The following is a 23,297-nucleotide window of genomic DNA, read 5'->3' as shown; positions in this document are numbered from 1 at the left end:
CCGCACCTTCAGTATCACTTACAATTCTACATCCTTCTCTCCTCTTCCTTTCTCCGTCAGATTTCCCCAAGGTTCTGTTCTTGAACTGCTCCTATTCTCAATCTACACCTCTTTCCTGGATCAGCTGATAGCCTCCCATGAATTTCAATATAATTTCTACGCTGACGACACCCAAATCTATCTCTATACCCCTCAGCTCACAACATCAGTCTCCTCATGCATCTCTAACTTACTGACTGACATATCAAGCTGAATGTCACACCCCTTCCTCAAACTCAGTCTATCCAAAACTGAGCTCATAATATTTCCTCCCCCACGTGCCCCTTCACCTGACTTGTCTGTCAGTGTCAATGGCTCAACTATCAACCCGTGCTAGGTGTAATCCAGGACTCTGAACAAATCCTTTCAGCCTCACATCCAATCACTTTCCAAAGCTTGCCATCTCAGCCTCTGCAACATCTCCAAAATACACCCTTTCCTAACCAATGACACCACAAAGCTCTTAATTCCCTCCCAGGTTATCTCTTGCTTTGACTACTGCAACTCCCTCCTCATTAGCTTACCTTTACATAAGATATCCCCCCTCCAGTCCATCATGAATGCTGCCGCCAGTCTCATCCACCTTGCCAACTGTTCAATGTCTACCACCCCTCTCTGCTAATCCTAGCATTGGCTGCCACACACCCAACAAATTAAATTAAAAACTAACAACAACTTACAAAGTTATTCACAACTCTGCCCCCAGCTACATCACTAACCTAGTCTCAAAATACCAACCAAATCGCTCTCTTCATTCCACCCAAGACCTCCTGTTCTCTAGTTCCCTTGTCACCTCCTCCTATGCTCGCCTTCAGGACTTCTCCCAATCATCTCCCATCCTATGAAATTCCCTACCCCAATCTGTCTGACTACTCTGTCCACTTTTAGGCGATTCTTGAAAACCTTTCTCTTCAGAGAAGTCTATCCTGCCTCCATTTAACAGCTGTACCTTTATTTTCTCCATCAGCTCATCCCCCCAGTTATTACCTTTTGTATCACTAGACCCATCCATTTGAGATTGTAAGCGCTAATGAGTAGGGCCCTCTAATTCCTTCTATATTGAATTGTACTGTAACTGTATTGTAGGCCCTCACATTGTAAAACGCTGTGCAAACTGTTGGTGCTATATAAATCCTATATAATAATAATAATATTGATAATGCTTAGAGTAAGTCTGTATTTTGTCTGAACTAGGCAGATCATTTATTAGCAGGCAGCACAAGAAGTCAAAAAATTAGCACATACTCTCCACCTCCCTACATCAGCAGCCAATCACCAGGCCTGGGTGCTGTCACATGGGAAGGGGAAAGAGCATAGCTCCTCCTTCGGAGAGGTTGACTGGGAGCTTTTAACCTGGAGGGCAAACACAACCAACTATTCCTTTCATGGTAGGACAGATTTCTGTGTACTACAGAAAGTTTACCGTGCAAAGTGTGACATTGTGACGCATTGATTAGTGTTCCTATAGGATATTGTTTATTGTGACACACCTTACACATCTTACAGCATCATCTTCCATTGCATCATTCACATGACATCTCAGAGCTGCAAATGAAAGTTGGTGGTGAAAGACTTACCGCTGCTGGGCACTGTGATCACAGATCCGATCACAGTGGTTTCAGCTAGCTATATAATGCCCTCACTGAAGGTCCTGCTCTGGTTGTTGTCTAAGTCATGAAGGTTCACTGCGTCAGGCCACCAGCCCAACAGATCCTTGTACAGCTTGCTCTCCTCTGATTTTTAGGTGCTGCTGTGGCAGACTGGGGCAGCTGGAAAACTATAAAGTGAACCTATGACTTTGCAAAGAACAGGTTTTTCTTAAAGGAAAACTTTGAGAAAGCATAGGCCCTAAATAAGTATACAGTGAGTGAAGTCGGAGCAACTTCAGAACTCCCAATTTGTATACTTGTCTTTGATCAGTTACTCAAAAATAAGTCCCGTTTTTACCAGGCCATGTCAGTCTTACAGCAATGGAACTAGCTTTTTAAGAAGGAGATGACAAAGGCGGCTCCTGTATTTTTTTTTATATATAGGGTCTCTTTGAAGTGGTAAAATAAAAATGGTCTAAAACAGTAGTTTTCAAAGTGCATCCCGGAGGCTGAATGCAGCCCTTTGCCTGCCTTTATCCATCCCTTGGGGTACTATTCCTCTCACCGATATTTATTTGTTTCAGGTACTTATATAGCGCTGTCAATTTATGCAGCGCTTTACATATATATTGCACATACACATCAGTCCCTAACCCTCAAGGGGCATACAATCTAAGGTCCCTAACTCACATTCATACACATACTAGGGCCAATTTAGACAGGAGCCAATTAACTTACCAGCATGTCTTTGGAGAGTGGGAGGAAACCAGAGTACCTGGAGGAAACCTATGCAGGCACAGGGAGAACATACAAACTCCAAGCAGGTAGTGCCATGGTTGGGATTTGAACCGGCGACCCTAGCGCTGCCAGGTGGACATGCTAACCACTTAGCCACTGTGCTGCCCATATGAGGTACTATTCTATCAAATGACATTACAAAGGGGCTCAATTGCTCTCACTGACACCAACAATGGGGCATTATTCCTCCCAATGATGGGGCACTTGTCCTTCCAACAATACCAAAAATGGGGCACTATTCCTCCCAACATTACTAACAATGGGACACTATTGCTCTGAACAACACTGACAATGGGGCACTATTCCTCTCACTGACAGCTATGATGCTCTTATTGTTATGCACTATATAAGCAAACCTGTAATACTTTTTCATAAGAATGATTAAAGGGCAATTTTAACAGATTACACTAAGAAAGTAAATACTTTTTTCTTTTGATGCCAATTGTGACAAGTGGAAATGTGCTGGCTTGCAGACCCTATATGGAGATTTATGGATGGTGTATTACCTTAAAGAGATCTTAACCATTTATAATTTTATGGTCCAACATATTTGGTATGAAGCCTCTATCGTTGATAATGCATGGTGGTGGAACTGAATACATAAAATGTGAACTTTCACAAATGGATGAATTACATACACTCTTTTTGAACGGAATTCTTTTTGTGGTTGTATGGAATTTATATATCTTATTTATATGTTTGTAGATTTAAAATTAATAAGCGTCACTTTTATTTTCGATTTGCTTAAATTTTAATTGGTAGCACAATTATACTGTATAGTGGCTGCTGGTATACATATTTGATTTTTGACCTAGTGTGGATTTGATTTTTGAATAGGGATTATTGTAACATTTATGTGCCTTACCTGGTCAAATTTGTACTCATTGATCTGTTCCACACTCTCTGACTTAGTTTTATTTATTCCCGCCTCTCCAGTGATTGAAAATTGCTTGCCGCTAACGCCCCCTGCAGCAGTTTCTGGACTTTCTTCATCACCTTTTTTTTCTATAGGGCTTTCAGCAGCACTGGTATCTGCTTTGGCGTTTTTGTTCAGTTCAGTTGGTGTGATCTTGAAGGATAGCGAAGCCTCAAAGGTGTCTGTGGTCTTCTTCAAAACACTTTCCACCAGAGAAGTAGTGTCAGAGTAAGTTTCTGATGTGAAAGCCTTGTCAGCTACCGTCTGCAGAATACAGAAAGATAACAGTAAACGGAAAATTATAATAAGATCCAGAATGACGTTTGCCAGAATGCAAACTGCACCAAACTTTGATTGAACTTACTGTTTAAATCAGTTGAATACATTCCAGGTGCATCAAAACAAACGGGTGAGCAAATACTGTTCATTTTCTTTAGAAAGCAGCCACACCTTAGTAGAAAAGCATGCTGCAGAGAAGGACATTTGCTATCTGTTGAAGCAGCGGTATCTTTGCAGAGGTCCAGCATATCCATTGATGAGTTAGACCTACAGCTCTGTGACCAGCAAAGCTCATCTTCCCTGCTACAGTCATTTATCGCATATTTTATTCATTTATTTATTTTGGTTATTAACCACTTGCCGACCACCCACAGTACATTTACTGTGGGCGGGCAGCATGTACAGGCAAAGTGATGTACAAACACAGGGGGTGCTGCGCATCCGCAAATGTGAATCCCAGTGCTGGGGACCCATTGACTACAATGTCGACAAAGCTGTTATGAATCAATATGTTTTCCTTTATACTACTACTATACCATATTTTACTAGTGAGCTGTGATTAGCCCATAGCTATCACATGGTACCTGGGCCAATGACAGCACAATGTACCATGTGATTAGCAATAGCCAATCACAGATCACTAGTATTCACAGCTGTCACAAACATAACCCATTTATGACAGTTCAAAACATTGCTGGTGCAATGATCTGCAGTGTACCTGCAATCAAAGTGTAAAAAAAAAAATCTCTGATCACCCCCCAGAATAGTACAATGTTACTATGGTAACATTGAACTACTCTGATGAAAGTATTAAAGAAAATTGTAAAAACAATTAAAAAAATATGTAAAAAAAATAAAGGAAATGTAAATATTGAATAAAAATTTAGTTTTTTTTTAACATGCTGTAATCAGTCAGTGTCCCTGATCACTGCCACACCAATCATATCACGATGCTGTGCTGCGATGGTGACTGTATGCAAAAAATAAATGTGCAACAAAACTCAAATTTTATTTATTTTCTTCATTTTCCTAAAAATGTGACAAAAAAACTACAACCTCAAAAAACTTACCATGCCTGTTCCTAAATACCTCAGACTGTCTACTTTCCAAAAAAGGGGCAATTTTGGGGATATTTGTACTGTCCTGACATTTTAAAGGCCTCAAGAAATTAGATCAGCTGTCAATATATCAGGACTGATCAATTTTCAACTGTTTCCCATAGTTTGTGGATGCTCTAACTTTCCGACAGACTAAATAATATACACTTATTTAGAATTTTTTTCCATCAAAGACATGTAGCAGAATACAGTTTGGCCTAAATTTATGAAGAAATTCGATTTTTTATTGGATATGTTTTATAACAGAAATGAGAAAATATTATTTTTTTTTTCAAAATGTTAATTTTTTTTAATTTGTATAATAAAATACCCAGTTGTTATCAAATACCACCAAAAGAAAGCTCTATTTGTGTGAAAACAATTATATAAATTTAATTTGTATACAGCTTTGAATGACCTCAGAATTGTCAATTAAAGTGTTACTAAACCCAGAACCCTGCATTTGCTATATCTGGTCTCCCACAGTACACAGAACATGGAAATGCAATTATTTTAGTAAATATAAACTGTTAAATACCTTTTCTCATCAGCAGTTAGAGCAGTCATGTGACTTCTATCAGTTTCCAGCAGAGCACTGGCTAAAGCTTTTAGGAGGAGTTTTCATTCTCTCCTGCGAGGCTGCATGACCCCTGACCCCCTGTCTGGACAGCACCAATTGGCCCTGTGCTGATCACAAGCATTCTTCCAAGAACAAAAGAAAACCCCTCCAAACCAAACTGAGCATGTGCAGCTTGCTCCCAAGGCTTTGTGCTATCAGTAGATGGATTGGGGACAGTAAAAGAAGGGGAGGTTTAGGGAAGACAGGATCAAACATCCTTTTTACACAATGCAGAGGATTAACCCCTTAGGTTCCACAGTGAGTATAACAAGCATGCTTTACTGCATATACAGACTGATTTTACTGTTGTGGGTTTAGTAACACTTTAAAATAGTGCAGCGACGTATAGCAAAAAATGGCCTGGTCATGAAGAGGATAAAATCTTCTGGAGCTGAAGTAGTTAAGGTACATTTTTAGTCATGTAAATGTGGAAATGCTACATTATAACATTCAGGTATATAAACTAAAATGAATCTGTGAGCGCTTAAAACCAGCCGCTAATGCACTAAAAGGCAACCAAGAACCTTCAATAGCATGTAAAATCAGCTGTGCAGAGCTCATAAAACAATGATCATAGAAATGTATTCAAAATTAATAACGTGCTTAAAAATAGTAAATCATGGTGTGTAAACCCACAGTAAAAAGTATGTAATAAAATGCAATCATATGATTTCAATATATGCTCCTGAAATAAATATATAAATAAATAGATAAATAGATAGTCCTTGTGAAAGTAAAGATTCTAATGCCCATTAACCTCCCTGGCGGTATGATTATTTCAGATTTTTGGTGCTGAAAGCAGTACCATTATTTTGCATGGAAATATGTAGTTTTTTTATTGTAGGCTGTAATTTTTAGGAATAACTCACTGAAATCTGTCCGAACAAGAGTCTAGTAAACATTCCGGATATGATAAAACTTGAAACACGAAATCATAAATTATAATTTAATAAATAATCATAAAAAATAATAATATAATAATAATAAATTTAATTCAATAATATAATCAAACCGAAAACACTAAAATTTGAAATATAGCGCCAAGTTCGCACATCGCTGAGCAAAGTCGCAAAATCGTTTTCAGTGTCTGATGACGAATCATTATCACTCAATTCTGCAAGTGGTTTTGATTTACTATCGCTGTTCTCCAGCTGATCTAAAACCGCTTTTGACCTAAAGGGACGCTTTTTGGACGCCATGGACTTTTCCCAGTTTCCAGGCAGAAAGAACAGTCAAAATGCAGGCAGGGCGCCGGACAAAGCAGTAGGGACAAAATGTATGTGAAATGGTTTGAAACAGCAATGTTTTGCTATGTAATAATTGTTTTAAAAAAAATGACATTTTTTAAAACTTTCAAATTTGCCGCCGGTTCCGGCGCCCATACAGTTGCAAGAAAAAGTCTGTGAACCCCTTGGGATTACGTGGAGTTTTGCATGAATTGGGCATAAAATGTGCTCTGAACGTCATCTAAGCCACAACAATAGAAGAACACAGTCTGCTGAACATAATACTACACAAACATTAGATGTTGCCATGGTTTAATTGCACATAACATGTAAACATTCACAGTGCAGGGAGGAAAAAGTATGTGAGGCCCTAGCTTAATGACTTCTCCCAGAGCTGCATGAGGTAAAGAAGAATCCCAGAGTGTCAGCTAAAGACCTACAGAAATCTCTGGCACATGCTAACATTTTTGTTGCCACATCTACAATAAGGAAAACATTAAACAAGAATGGAGTACATGGGAGGACACCACGGAGAAAGCCAATGCTGTCCAAAACGAATATTGCAGCACGTTTGAAGTTTGCAAAAGAGCACCTGGATGTTCCACAGCACTACTGGCAAAATATACTGTGGACAGATGAAACCAAGATTGAGGTGTTTGGGAAGAACACACAACACTATGTGTGGAGAAAAAAAGGCACAGCACACCAACATCAAAACCTCATCCCCACTGTAAAACATGGCGGAGGGAGCATCATGGTTTGGGGCTGCTTTGCTGCCTCAGGGCCTGGTCGGATTGTTGTCATTGATGGGAAAATGAATTCCAGAGTTTATCAAGACATTTTGCAGGAAAACGTACGACCATCTGTCTGCCAACTGAAGCTCCGTAGAGGATGGGTGATGCAACAGGACAATGACCCAAAGCATACAAGTAATTCAACAAAACAATGGCTGCAACAGCACAGAATACGCCTTCTGGAGTGGCCCAGTCAGAGTCCTGACCTCAACCCGATTGAAATGCTGTGGCATGACCTTAAGAGAGCGATTCACACCAGACATCCCAAGAATATTGCTGCACTGAAACAGTTTTGTGAAGAGGAGTGGTCCAAAATGACTCCAGATCGTTGTGCAGGTCTGATCTGCAACTACAGGAAACGTTTGGTTGAGGTTATTGCTGCCAAAGGAGGGTCAACCAGTTATTAAGTCCAAAGGTTCACATATTTTTTCCTCCCTGCATGGTGAATGTTTACATGTTATGTGCAATTAAACCATGGCAACATCTAATGTTTGTGTAGTATTATGTTCAGCAGACTGTGTTCTTCTATTGTTGTGACTTAGATGACGTTCAGAGCACATTTTATGCCCAATTCATGCAAAACTCCACGTAATCCCAAGGGGTTCACATACTTTTTCTTGCAAATGTAATTCCTGACGTCAAAGAGACAGGAACACGAAAGCCGGATGCCGGCATCGGCCGGAGGAGATGGCCGGGGACGCTGCAGGGAGCACATCGCAGGAGAAGGACAAGGTAAGCGCTGCAGGGAATCCCTGAGCAACTCCACATGGTAAGCCTGAGTGTAGCTCGGGGTTACTGCTTGTGGTACTGAAATTTTACCCCGAGCTACACTCGGGAATACCGCCAGGGAGGTTAATCGGTGATACTGAGTGAGGATCTGTGTTCAAGTGGTCACAAATACATTCCATGTGCCAATAAAATATTCTGTGATGTGCCAGAGATATAGTAAAAAAACGCACTCACCAGATGCATATTTTAAATACGCATTTGTGTATATGGTATGATCGGCCAAAGGTCCCCTTTAAGGTGGAACTGATGTATAGCCTGGAAAGGAATCTCCCTCCTCTGGATCCTGAGCTGCTCTGCAGCCGTCCTTCACACTGGGCTCTGAAAATTATTAGCTCGATGTGAAGCCAAGAAAGAGGTTACCTGTGCATATTTTTACTATATCCCTGGCACATCACTGAATATTTTATTGGCACATGGAATGTATTTGTGACCACTTGAACACAGATCCTCACTCAGTATCATCGATTAATGGACATTAGAATCTTCACTTTCACAAGGAGCACATATTGAAATCATATGATTGCATTTTATTACATACTTTTTACTGTGGGTTTACACACCATGATTTACTATTTTTATGCACGGTATTGATTTTGAATACATTTCTATGATCATTGTTTTATGAGCGCTGCACTACCTGATTTTACATGCATTATAACATTGTATTTGGATATCCAGCCTACAGGTGTAACTTTTGGCTCTTTTTTTTTCAAAACAAAGGTTGACTATATAGCAAAAAAAAACAAAACATATAAAAGAATACTTTTGAATACATTTAATATAAATTAAAAGAATATTGACTCGCAGCCATGATAGTTTCCCTCTAACTGACCTTAATATGGGTGAGCTGACTATCTATTCATAAGAGTCCCCATTAGAGAGCACATGCAGAAAAATTCTGTACCGCATGCGCTGTAGTGGATTCTCCTAAGCATGGTATGCTGCCCTTGCTTTAAGATATGATGTCTGTCTGACAAACAAAGCTCTATCTGTCACTGCAAGGTCCAAGGCAGGAAAAGAGGCTGCCCAATGACCAGCGGTGACCAGGTGGGAAACAAACCTTGTAGATGTAAACCATAGAAAGTGTCACAAACCTAACATGGAAGGGGGGTTATTATTAAGTATATACACCTTTTCCTTACCCGATAATTCAAAGATGCGGCATTCCATGGCATACGATAATATGTTCCTGTGTTACCATCACGGACTCGATTACATATTCCATTAAAATGTTCATTGTCAAAAGGGTTAGCCTTTGCGTCCATTCCAAGAACACTGATTCTAAAAAAAAATATAACATAGAACAGCCTTTTCTATACCACTTTATAAACACAAACGCAAGTAGTGATGTTGATCCGCAACTAGAGTTTAGGTTAAACTAAACCTCTCCTGGCCTAAAACATTTCTAAGACAAAAACATGCTGTCATTCAAGTCACCTGGAGGAGGGAGGAGCGGACAGCGCCGGCGAGGAACTTCCAAAGTGGAGGTTAGACCTTTCTGTACAATATCGTTGGAACAGAACAGTTAAGTATAACCTCTTTTCTATTTTGAGAAAACAAAAAATGAACTCTAATATCACTTTACTTGATCCTCTGGCAGGATCAACGGGTAAAACTGCAATGTTACATGGGAGATTCAGAGAAACAAAAGACTGATGTGTTAAAGCAGTAATAAACTGCAAAAAATAAAAGAAGAAAATCGTCTCTCTGCAAGTTAAGAGCATAATGTGCTATTATGTATTGCTTCCATCTTAACCCAGTCTTCCTTCTGGGATCACGGGCTGCAACTGTTTGACCGACTGAGCCATGATGACATCACTCCTAGGCATGGGTGCAGGAGCTTTGGCCGATGCACAGCTCTCTTAATGGACGGTGCACCACCCATTGAGAGCACAGTGTTTATGCGCCGGTGACATCACTGGCGCTGCTAAAGTAAATATCTCCTAAACGGTGCCCATTTAGGAGATATTTACTATACCTAAGATTTAATATAGGCTTTCCTGTAGGTAAGAGATAAAAAAAGACTTTACTACCACTTTAATGAAATTGACAGACTGCACCATATGTGTCATTTTTAATTTTCCCCATGGATCCACTTCCGTGTTAACTTAGGCAAAAGTTCAATGTTCACAAAAATAATATTGTGAAACTAGAATTCATCCTTGGTGTATAGTGAAATTAAAAAATGAGTTTGGTGCTAGTAGTCACTTTAATCTTTTTTACAATTTAATGCTAACCTCAAAAATAGGTGAGAGTGCAAGTATATACTGTACATACATCAACATTATATGTAATGGCAAAGGGTGCTGGGGTGTGCTGGAGAGTCTATTGATGCTGGCTGTGGGGGATCCATTGTTGCTGGGTGTGGGCTCTATTGTTACACCATGCACACCCACAATGTTTATGCGGTTCTATGAAGCTCAATGGGTCCTTTGCTCTTATCAATATAGATTTACTAATAAAGATGGATATTGCTTTTAAGAAAGTTTGAATTTGTATCCACTTGTCTGCCTGCAAAGTCACAGGGGATTCTTTTTACCCATTCTTTGTTTTTGCCAACAATAGGGCACTTGTCCTTCCACTGACACCACCAATGGGGCACTATTCCTCCCAGTGATACCAGGAATGGGGCACTATTCCTCCCACTGATGTGAAGGATGCAACACTATTCCTCCTATTGATATCAACAATGGAGCACTATTCCTCCTACTGACACCAACGATGGGGCACTATTCTGTTCCTACTGATTATAGGTGATATTTATTTTTTATTTCTGCTGATGCCAGGGAATTTTCTATTCTCACTGGCCACAGTCTGGTCCCTCTAAAGTCTTACGGACAATAAACTGGCCCTTTGTTTAGAAAGTCTGGAGACCTCTACATTATGACAACACTAACCTTGTCCCATGGCCACCAATCACCATGGCACCATGGGACATTTTCGGATTGGTTTACTAAAACTGAACAGTACAAAATCTGGTGCAGCTTTACATGGTAGCCAATCAGCTTCTAACTTTAGCTTGCTCAATTGAGCTTTGACAAAAAAAACTGGAGGCTGGTTTTGCACTCTCCAGTTTTGGTAAATCAACCCCTTTGTGTGTTGGGCTTTCTGTCCCTACTATTAAAGTTCTAGTTGGTTGTGTTTGGCTCCTAGATTAATAATGTATAGTCCTTTCCTTGCTGTAATATTGGTTGGTTGAAGGATCTCGATAATTAGCCCAACTACCCTCAAGAAGCAGAGGTAGGATTACAAAAATTAAAGCTGTTGTGTGTCTGTGTGTCTGTAGCCATCATGATACTATTACAAACCCGTTTCCTGATGTTCTAGCTGACTCGGCCAGTGGAAGATCTTCACGACAGACAGGTTTTGGGTCTCTGTCATCACATTCTTCATCAGAGAAATCTCCACAGTCATTGTCAGCGTTACACTTCAGCCTGTGCTTTATACATCTACCTGTGCATATCAACAAGAGCGAAAAAATACATTGTAATGAATAATATATTATCAGTTTCTTTTTTAAACAATGCATGGATCCTAGCATTTTAAGACAAAAAAAATCCAATGATACTTTGTTCCTGAAATGCTGTTCTAAAACAAGGTCACTTTTGATGCTGGATATACAGAGATTGTTATTATTATTATACAGGATTTATATAGCGCTGACAGTTTGCTCAGCGCTTTACATTAGGAGGGAGACAGTACAGTAACAATACAGTTCAATACAAGAGGGATTAGAGGGCCCTGCTCCTTGGAGCTTACAATCTAGGAGGGAGGGGATAGTGGTACAAGAGGTAATTAGCTGTAAGGGATGGAGTGGTAGGAGGAGTAGGGGATTCCAGTATTTAGCTGGGGTCAGGGTAGGCTTCCCTGAAGAGATGGGTTTTCAGAGTGCGCCTAAAAGTGAGCAAAGTAGGCGATAGCCTGATGGAGTGGGGTAGGGAGTTCCAGAGGATGGGTGAAGCCCTTGAGAAATCCTAGAGCATGGGAGGAGGAGACAAGGGAGCTAGAGAGTAGGAGGTCTTGCGAGGAGCGGAGAGTACGGTTTGGGTGGTATTTAGAGACAAGGTCGGTGATGTAATTAGGGGCAGAGTTATAAATGGCTTTATACGTCAGTGTTAGTGTTTTGAATTTTATCCACTGGGCAATTGGAAGCCAGTGGAGGGATTGGCAGAGAGGGTTGGCAGATACAGAGTGGTTAGTAAGGTGAATGAGTCTGGCAGCAGCATTCATGATGGACTGGAGTGGGGATAGCCTGCGATGAGGTAGGCCAGTGAGGAGGGAGTTACAGTAGTCAAGGCGTGATATAATAAGGGAGTGAATGAGTTGCTTAGTGGGGTCCGAGGTTAGGAACGGGCGTATCTTGGAGATGTTGCAGAGGTGAAGTCTATATGAGTTTGTCAGTGATTGGACCTGGGGCTGAAAAGACAGATTGGAGTCTAGGATTATACCTAGTACCCTGGCGTGAGGGGTGGGACTGATGGTAGTGTTGTTGATCTTGATGGAGAAGTCAGGGGGGGCACGGGCTGGGGAGAATACTAGGAGCTCAGTTTTGGAAAGATTTAGTTTTAGGAAGTGGAGTGACATCTAGTCCGATATGTCACTTAGTAGGCTGGTGATGTGATTGGAGACTGAGGGGGTGAGGTGAGGGAGATGCAATTTCACAGCAGTTTTGTCAAAACGAGTTTAGAAAAAAGCAGCCTATGAACATTCCTGCCATTAAATTTTATTCCTATCGACCTCCATTAAGATAACTAAAAAACACTCTCCATAGAATTGAAAGAAGATTGTGGCATGCATGTGTAGGAGGAGCCAGACCTGAAGAAAAAATTGAATAAGAGGCTGTGCGATGTTGAGCACATTAGCAAGTCACTAACATCAATTTCACATTATTATTATTATTATTATTATACAGGATTTACAATATAACGGGAGACAATACAGCAACAACACAGTTCAATACAAAATGGTTAGGAGGGTCCTTGGAGCTTACAATCTAAGAGGGAGGGAATTTCATGTGGGTTGTAGACACTCTCAGGGTGGAGGACATATTACACTTCAGAGTCACACACATTTAGAAGAACTGCGTCTCATCTTTAGGTGGTGGTATAGTATATTCCTACCTTCCCCTACACATGCCTAGTGGCAATTTGAGAAAATGGCACTGAGCACACGCTTAACTCCACCAGCTTGTCTTCTGTCAGCTGGATTTTTCTCCTTCTTGTTACACACTTCTCTTAAAATAAGGGTTAACTGATTGTCTACTCTTTTACTTCTTAACTCATAGGGTTAGCTATGGCTTTATCTCACTGTTCCCCTATTCCTTATGTAGCACTACCCCCTTAGGAGTCGCTAGAAGATTTGGATCCCCCTATAGTCCTGCACAGCGAGGCATCACACAACTTCATAAAAGCATGCATTCAGAGTCAGAAATCAGTCCTTGAGGTTTGGTTTTGTTATTTTATTTAGGCGATTTGAGCTAGGATAGGGTTAGGGGTGTACAGGATGCCCAAGGGAACTAATGAACTGAGGACAATTTCCTGGAACTATTCACAAGCCTTCACTGCAACACGGTCCCTGTTGGAGAGCTAGCCAGCATCTCCTTAATGTACCACCCCAGACCCTAGATTACCTTCTCCTCTTCACCCAGCAATCTAGAGGTATCCCTGAACAGGGGATCCAATTCCTGTCATTTTAAGAGATGAACAATCACTGGTAGGTGGCCAATCTGGTTTTCCACCAGGATACTCCTTCCCCTATCCACCAAGGGGTGCAGATGTACTCACTCAGATCATCTCCAACACTTTTAAGGTTGTCCCAGCCCCTTTCCAACCTCCTGTTTGGGATTGGCTAGCATCCCTCAAGAGTGCAAGCCGGCCACCCCTCAGATCCACCCAGTGCCTCCCAGGCCTTCCTACAAAGCCATAGAGCAGGGGGAAATTCCAGGGGGCTGGCCTGCAGAGCTTCTCAGCTCCTGACCGTCTGGCTATTACATCCAGGCTGCTGGTTAGCCTTCCTCACTACCAATTAAACACTAGCTTGCCCTAGCTAAACTAGGAGGGTGCTGCATCTAGATACACTATGAATACATTGTAACAGACATGTTCCCCACTGTTCAGTAATTGAGGTCAGATAACTTCTTCTTTAACCCCTTTGCGCCGGCGCCTCCCAGCCTTTTAAGAGTTTCAGAAGCCGGGAGGTGGGCGGAGTTTTAGGCTCATGTGACCACCATGATTCGCTGGCACATGATCGGAAAAGGTTCCAATCGCAAGGGGAGATCAGGACCTTTCCGTGAGTCACAGACATATGGGCGCGCACTCTCAGCACATATGTATTTTCTAATGGCACACAAATATGCGGCCGCTCAGCATCAAGGCCCAGACGCCGAAAGGCCACATATTTGCGTGCACTCAGCGTCTAGGGGTTAAACAAAAACTGAATTTACAATTGGGGTAGTGTGTGACTTTCATTAATTCAAAACTGTTCATTACATTGAGTTGGCTGTGCTATGAATGGCTGTGCAATTTCTCTAGTTGTACTGCCCATACCATATAGTTAGGAGAGTCCATAGACATGGCTGCCCTCGATCGGGTCTCATAAATGGGTGTCACTGTTGCAGAAAACAATTTACATTCACAGGTCCTCACTGTACTGCTCCCAAACTGGACTGCACTACAAGGTCAGCTTTCCCTGTATATATAGCCTTCAAAACGGGAAGTGTCACACATACTGGGGAAGACATGCAACAAAAATACTTTAACCCCTGCATGCATCAGCCAGCAATTGAAGCATCAGCCTCCAACTTGCTTTTAGCACCCCACTAGCCACTAGTGCAATGCACAGTCAAGAGGGTTTGACATACCTCCCTCCCTGCCTTTACTTGCCTGTCCCTGCATGTTTAGTGATGTTGTGGGGACAAGTGCTGACAATCAGCACCTATTAGCTATTTGTCTCCTTCTGAGCAGTTTTGTTGAACGGTGGTGGCGGGGGAGGGTGTGCTGTCATAGTTACATAGTTAGTCTGGCTGAAAAAAGACAAAAGTCTATCCAGTTCAACCATAAAAGAAAAAAAAGTTATAATCCTACACCCACAGTTGATCCAGAGGAAAGCAAAAAAACCCCAGCAAAGCATGATCTAATTTGCTCCTGCAGGGGAAAAAAATCCTTCCCGAGAGGCAATCGGATATTCCCTGGATCAGCTTTACCTAAAAATGTTAGTATCCAGTTATATTCTGTGTATCAAAGAAAGAATCCAGGACTTTTTTAAAGCATTCCACTGAGCTGGCCAGAACCAACTCTTGAGGAATCCACATTTTCACAGCTCTCACTGTGAAGAAACCTTTCCGTGTTTGGAGATTACATTTGTTTTCCTCCAGATGTAAAGAGTGCCCCCTTGTGCTCTGTGATGACCTCAGGGTGAATAGCTCTACACCGAGTTCACTATATGAACCACTGATGTATTTATACATGTTGATCATAACCCCCCTTAATCTCCTCTTCTCAAGAGAGAATAAATTCAGTTCCTCTAATCTTTCCTCATAGCTGAGCTCCTCCATGGCTCTTATCAGTTTGGTTGTCCTTCTCTGTACTTTCTCCAGTTCCCCAATGTTCTTTTTATGAATTGGTGCCCAAAACTAAACTGCATATTCCAGATGAGGTGTTACTAATGATTTGTACCGGGGTAATATGATATCTCTCTCTGGAGTCTATACCTCTTTTAATACAAGAGAGGATTTTGCTCGCTTTAGAAACCACAGCTTGGCATTGCATGCCATTATTAAGCTTGTGATCTACCAGAACGCCCAGATATTTCTCCACCATTGATTCCCCCAGTTGTACTCCCCCTAGTATGTATGATGCATGTATATTCTTATCCCCCAAGTGCAGAACCTTACATTTATCAACATTAAACCTCATTTGCCACATAGTTGCCCAATTACATTGCAGGTCGGCTTGTAAGTTGGAGACATCCTGTAAGGACCTAGAAGAACAGGACAAAGTGCTACATTCATTTAATCCCCTGAGGGACAGGAGGATTTCTAGAAAACTTTGGTGAGACTTCTTCTTTAAGGCTTCATTCACAAGGCCGTACAAAACAAACAAACGCATATACGAGTGTTATTTAATTATGTATCTCAACACAACTGCCATTTACACAGGTGTTTAAATAAGCACTGTATTCAGATCTGTAACACAGAAACCAAAAATCTACGTCTAAAAACATGCGCTTTACGTGCTTAAACATATGTAAGCATGTATCTGCATTTGTATGCATAGAAATTAAGTCTAAACATCATTATATACACATATGTATCTGTACTTATTTTAATGCATCCATTTGCTACTATTTAATGATAATTAGGCAGGAACTTTCCTACTAGAATACACATGTGAATTAACATTGGTATAAATGTTATGGCTGTGTGCATGAAGCTTCTGGAGTGCCTTCCAGATTTGGTTACACTGATTACACTGGTAAGCTGCTGAGTTGTTGATCTTGGCAGCATATAACCAGCTTCAGGGCAGATGTAGTCTGCTTTCTCCACTGTAGGTGGGGCTCAATGGAGGGGTACTACAGTCGGAGAGGAAGTCTAGAGAAACCTGGTTTCCCTATGGTTTCCTGGCCCCCTGAGGCTACGCTGCATTCAGTTGACCCCCAGTGGCCAAAAAAATTTTAAAAAATGTGTTTGCAGACTGTGGACCTAAATGAAATTATCTACTGAAATATGGGGCCTTCCACTTCTGAGCTTCTTTGAAAAATACTAGTTCTCTGTCTGTCGTGCTGACCCTCTGCTTCAATATCATCCATGTCATAGAGCTGGAGCAAGTAGATGGCAATTCATTTTTGTACAGGGTCAATGAGTCAGATGGTATTGAAGACAGATGTAGCCAGATACTGGAGTATCAGTCCCCTTCAAACTTTTAAGACTGCTAATGTTTGAATGGCAAGCTCAGACATGTCTGTCTGCTGTCCATTTATGCGATTTACTCTCCTCCTTCTTTCATTGGGCAGCATCAGGCTACAGAGAAGAAAATGCTGCTGGAGAGGTCTATTGGAGATGTAGTTCCACTGTAGAGGTGGTGGTGTTGCCCTAATACTGGGAAGACTACAGTTCCCATGAAGCAATGGTATAGTAGCGAGAAGCAGAGGGATTCATAGAGAACTTTCCAGGAAAGTGCAGGGAGTTGGAAGAGTGAAGATCTCCGGGATAGTGTGTCCAGCTGATCGGGGTCTCTACTAGAAATGTGGCAGCTGTGTAACAGCTGTCGCAAGCAGGAAGGGGGCACAGTCACTCCCGAATCCATCCATCAGTTCCAGCCTACCTGAGAGAAAGACAAGCGGGTTCTCCAGTTTTCATCATCATCATCATTACTATTGTTACTTCTCCAAGCTACCCACTGTTGCCATACTCTCTTTCTCTCTATCTCTCATAGATGGCCACCCTAATCTTCACTCAAGATTATCCTACTCCTCTAAACTGATTCTATCCTGGATTCTCTGCCAATCTTTTTTTGTTTACCCTCTTGTTTAATCCACCACAATGGAGCACACCTGCACCGCGATGTACTTTAAACTGACTGTGGGCTGTGACCTCTAATCAGCAATGTTAGTGCACCACCATTAAAGGGCTCCAACGATAGCCGGCAGAAGAAACCACTCAGAGACTTCAGTGTCCTACTCAATTTGCCTAAATTCCACCTTCTATGACCTATTTTGGACTGCTCAGGCCAAGTAAAATTCTGCAGGCAGCCTTGGACCTAGCATATCTGTCTCAGTGTAGTAGTGGGCAGTATAGCTCCGGCGTTTGACTTTTCCACTGTTAGACTGCCCTTGCTGCACCTTGGGTGACTGTGTTACTGTTTAGGCTGACATGGGTGGCTGGCAAAGATTTGGGCCCAGGGACCATCACTAAGGACTGCATATGAGTGATTCTTTACAAACGTATGCATAGATGTATTTAGTACACTGCTTTGCCTGTGTGTGTGTTTTCCCAGTGTACTTTATTAGCTGTGTTTCTTGGTATGTTAGTTATTTACGTTTCTAGCCTTAGTATACAAGGTTCACTTTCCTACTGTGCTATTGTCTGTTTCTTTGAAGCAGGGTTGGTGCTAAGCCTTAGTGTGTCATGGGTAGTTTCTGAGTGAAACTTGAATTCTGTGTATTCTGCAGGGTATATCCGAGTGGTGGAGATAATAAACACTCAAGGCCAGTATCAGCAGCTCTTCCATGGGTGGCTCTACACAGAGGAGCAGCATGCCAGGCAAACAACTAATATTTTTAAAGGAAAAAGTCAGAAATGGCAGCCTTATCTTTAACACCATTATTTTAGTAAAATGCAGAACATATATGTAACATGCATAGTCAATTAAAGGACACTATTGTTTTCTTTTCAATACGTCACAGTCTAGCATCATTTACCATTTTCACACTGGAAATCGTTTCCACAGTCGATTCCTTTCTCCAGGCAAGGTTTATCCGATTTACACCGTTGGACTTCTCCCAAATTGCTCAAACATGGTGTACCACCAAACTGGCCAAACTTCATAACACTCCGAGAGCGATACTAAAGAGAAAGAAACTTCAGTGGGCAAGTTCAGGTTTTCTTTGTCAGCCAAATATACGTCAGTCAGTCATTTACTTTAATTACTGCTCAGTGATTGCCTTCCACTTCTTACCTGGAAGTTGAGGTTGTGCCTATTATTGGCAGTATTTCTGAGTCCTTTTATTGACTGCTGGAAATAATTCCTAAACTGACACTTTTATGAAGGAGGTACAGGGGTTGTAGTCTTACCTCCTGAAAAAAATTCTAGTTGCCTGGTTGTGTCTGACTTACCCCAGGTTCACACCTAAGCGTTTTCCGCATTGTTTTGCAGAAACGCACTACAGTCCATTTAACATGATTTCCTATGGGACACATTCACATCTCTGCGTACATTTTTGAAAAGGGTCAGGGACTTTTTTAAATGCAAAACATTGCATTTTGGGTTCTATAGACTTCAATGGAAATGCTGCAGAAAAGCATGTAGTGTGTTTTTGCTGCATTTTTTGTGTTTTTGATACATTTTACATGAAGTCTATAGAACAGTTTTGGGTCCTATAGACTTCAATGGAAATGCTGCAGAAAAGCATTTGTTATGTTTTTTCTGCATTTTTTATGTGTTTTTGATGCATTTTACATGAAGTCTATAGAACAATTTTGGGTTCTATAGACTTCAATGGAAATGCTGCAGAAAAGCATGTAGTATGTTTTTGCTGCATTTTTATGTGTTTTTGATGCATTTTACATGTACAAAAACAACGCAAAATGTACTGCAGAAACAGATCAAACACAAACTGCATAGGTGTGAACCTAGCCTTAAAGCAGAAATGAGCAAACAAACAAAAAATGAGTAGGCAGGCTCTTTATTACAGAAAAGCAATAAACACAGTCGACAGCAATGATGCTGGGCGGGTCAGGAAGCATGAACTGAGGACAGGGTATCCATGATATGGGCACTCCAGGCTCAGTGTGGTCCCCTCAGTGCCTCCAGGAGACAAAACTATGTACCTCTTCTCAACTGGTACAGCAGTCTGTCAATGGTACAATTATAGTGCAGTGGTACAACACAATTCTAATGAGTGCCTTTGACACCCTTTATGAATTCCATGGATACTGTGTTTAATCCAACTATGTTTACTGTCTGTACAAAGACCTAGTCCATTGTGCCCATGAAGGGAACACATCAGCTGAAGGCTGATTATCACTGTAATTTGACAATGATCACCCGATAAAGCAGTGCTACCTGTACATTGTGTTCACATGGGGCACATCATTGTATATCACACTCTCTGCATTCGGGGCTGTACGCTCATATCCACACAGATGTCAAATTGGAAGCTGCAGCTGTGTCCATGCAGCCACTGTGTCCCAATAGACCCAATAGATCAATAGAACTGACTGCATGGGAATACACGGAACACCTGTTGATCCCCCTAGCAGGTGAACACAACCCACACAGGGATACATTGCTATAACCCATGCGAACAAGACCTAATGCAATGGAGTTGATTTACTATGTAAGTAGACCAGGGGCGGACTGACAACTCATGGGGCCCCTAGGCAATAGGGGATCATGGGGCCCCTGTGTCCTTGCCCAAACTCAAAAAAGCCTATGAAAAAGGTACCAGGGGCATCTCATGGGGCCCCCTACTGATCCCGGGCCCTCGGGCAGTGCCCGAGTTTCCAAATGGTCAGTCCACCTCTGAAGTAGACTGTAAGCTCTGCAAGTGCTAAAGTACCAAGTACTCTAAAACTTATTACATGAGATAAAGCTTCACTTTACAAAGAATTCCCAATCACATGCAGGAAACAAAACTGCAATTTTCATTGCAAATGAATAGATGATGGAAGCCAGCAGAGCTTGCCCTCATTTACTAAGCTCTGGATCAACTGCACTTGCAAAATGAACAGTCTGTTTGCCTTTAGTAAATCAAACCGCTTATCTCTGATTGTGCTGGTGACAAGGAGAATAGCTAAAGCCTTTTGAGCTATTTCAGTCTTAAAGACAAAAACATCTCCTTAGGCAGGAGTTCATCAAAAGAATAGGTGAACTAAGCTCCTCCTTTAGGGCCAGCAACCACCAAAGAACTTCAAAGAAACCATTACAAAATTATTTATTTTGCCACTTGGTTATATTATTTTGCTGATATGTAAATGTACATTTTGGTTTGTTCTTCTTGACTGTTCTATGATCCTCCGCAGAAGCGAAATGATTAAAATCAATGAATATTTTAATTAAACTAATTAAGCAAAATTAATTTAAACTAATTAAATAAAATGAATTACCCTTTAGTACAGCTCTGGGCTCCAGAACAATTTACATTACAGGAAATGCTCTATTACAATGAATTATAATAGGACGTCTTATATGTTATTATAAATATACAATATATACAGTATATTAATATATATATATATAGTATATATTAAAGTTGGAGTCATGCAGTTATTATAACCACTTGCCCTCCAGAGGATTTACTCTCCCCCCCCCCCCCTTCCTGACCAGGCCATTTTTTGCATTATGGTGCTCTGTTACTTTAACTAACAATTGCGCGGTCATGAAATGCTGCACCCAAATGAAATTTATGTCCTTTTTTCCCACAAATGGAGCTTTCTGTTGGTGGTATTTGATCACCTGTACATTTTTTTTTTGCGCTATAAACAAAAAAGAAGACTGTAAATTTTGAAAAAAACCCCAACATTGTTGACTTTTTGCTAAAAAACAAATCCAGTAAAAAAAAAAAAATCCCATCACGTGTAAATCAATTGGTTTACGTGAAAGTTATAGCTTCTACAAATGGTGGTATATTTACTGGAATTTTTATTTATTTATTTATTTTATACTTGTAATGGCGGCGATTAGTGACATATAGCGGGACTGCAGGACTGCAGCAGGTATTCTGTCACTGGGGGGGAACTGACTAACTGTCACTGACATCCCCAGTGACACTAATACACTGATCAGTGCTAATAAAAAGCACTGACACTGTACTAATGACACTGGGCAGGAAGGGGTTAATATGTGGGGCGATCAAAAGGTTAACTGTGTGCTGTGTATGTTTTACTGTGTGTGTGCTTTACTGTGTAAGCTACTGCTATGCAGAGCAATACTAAGCAATACTAAGTAGCATGCTGGAGCTGACAGGGGAGAGATCTGTATTGCTTACATATAGACCTCTCCCAATCCGTGATACTCAGCAAACGCCGGGTGCTGGCAGGGAATCACTGGCCGGGACCCAGTGATCGACAGCTGAAGCCACCAATGGCCCCCTACCGGGAAATACAAAATCACATATATATACGTGGTTTTGCGCAGCCCTGCTGCCCTGTAGCAATAGTTCTGCTATAGGGCAGTCAGGAAGCAGATAATTATGGTTAGGCTAATTTATGTTTTATTACTTCGCTTTTCTCTGAGCCCCAGTTGACCTAAATCCACCCTCAGGCTGTGACTAGACAGTAAAAGGAGAAGGAGCAACTCAACTCTGCTTTCTTCTCCTATCAGCATGCTTTGTGTCAGCACATGACTGATTGGCTCCTTGTACTGTTTCTCACACTCCAGCCCTGCTGTACAGGGATGTTAGAGGTTGACAACAGGTGATTTTTAGTTACTTACACTTTTTGCATTAAAATAAATGTAATGATGTTTAAATGATTACAGAGCTGTATTAATGTGTGTCTGCCTAGACTAGTTTAGCTTTAAACTGACTCATTTGTAGCTGTAGGACATTACACTGCTTTCTTTTATATATTTCATAGGGTTTATCATTTGTTTATCTCTTTATTAAAACAATTATACATACAGAAGTAATTGTAAAAGAATGTTACCCTTTGTTTTGTACATGGGTCACACTCAGTCCATTTGTTCCAGGAGCTTATCAGGCAGTCTATTGGTGGTGGAGCATCAGGTTCACTTTGTGACCTATTACAGTAAAAGACTTATCAGTAATTTTCCTACATCAACATACACATAAGGGAGTAATAATGTTACATGAATGCATCCATACTTTCTCATTACTAAAGCAAGCCTGTAGCACACTCCAGCGGCAGTTGATAAGCCAGTTTTTCATGCCGGGGGCCTACTGTAGATCAGAAGCATGAGAGGTTGGGTTACCTCTTACATGTTACCAGGTTTGGACACCAGTACACCTGCCCTCTCTGCCTACCAGACCTTGCTTAGATATGAAGACACCATCCCGAGCATCATTCTAATATCAGCTTGTCCATAAATGGAATGTCCAGTCAGGAAGCTAACTTTCTGCTTTATTACTGAATGGTAAAATGCATTACAACTGAAGATTAACCACTTGAGCTCCTGAGGATTTACCCCCCTTAATGACCAGGCCTTTTTTTGCTGTTTGGCGCTGCACTAATTCAAATGATAATTGCGCGGTCATGCAATGCTGTACCCAAACAAAATTTACGTCCTTTTTTCACACAAATAGAGCTTTCTTTTGGTGGTATTTTATCACCTGTGCGCTTTTTATTTTTTGCGCTATAAACAAAAAAAACACAAAAATTTTGAAAAAAAACTATATTTTCTACTTTCAGATATAAAAAACATATCGTAAACTCAAAGTTAGTCATAAATTTAAGCCAAAATGTATTCTGCTACAT

The 23,297-nt window shown here is 41.0% G+C and overlaps 1 protein-coding gene across 1 annotated transcript in view; it reads right to left on the bottom strand.

Moving 5' to 3' along the window:
* The window catches only part of LOC149454108 (complement component C9-like), a 71,980-nt gene that overhangs the window by 26,214 nt on the left and 22,469 nt on the right, over positions 1-23,297 (bottom strand). Inside the window, exons 2-6 of the mRNA XM_089687822.1 lie at positions 22,509-22,602; positions 18,563-18,707; positions 11,455-11,599; positions 9,289-9,427; positions 3,292-3,606 (exon numbers count right to left, since the gene is read on the bottom strand). Coding sequence (XP_089543948.1) covers positions 3,292-3,606; positions 9,289-9,427; positions 11,455-11,599; positions 18,563-18,707; positions 22,509-22,602 — 838 coding nt within the window. The remainder of the gene's footprint in view (positions 1-3,291; positions 3,607-9,288; positions 9,428-11,454; positions 11,600-18,562; positions 18,708-22,508; positions 22,603-23,297) is intronic.

This window comes from Staurois parvus, unplaced genomic scaffold, assembly GCF_062004578.1.
Source record: "Staurois parvus isolate SC_StPar_1 unplaced genomic scaffold, SC_StPar_1.0 ptg000438l, whole genome shotgun sequence".
NCBI lineage: Eukaryota > Metazoa > Chordata > Amphibia > Anura > Ranidae > Staurois > Staurois parvus.
This window is presented reverse-complemented; position numbering and strand designations above follow the sequence as displayed.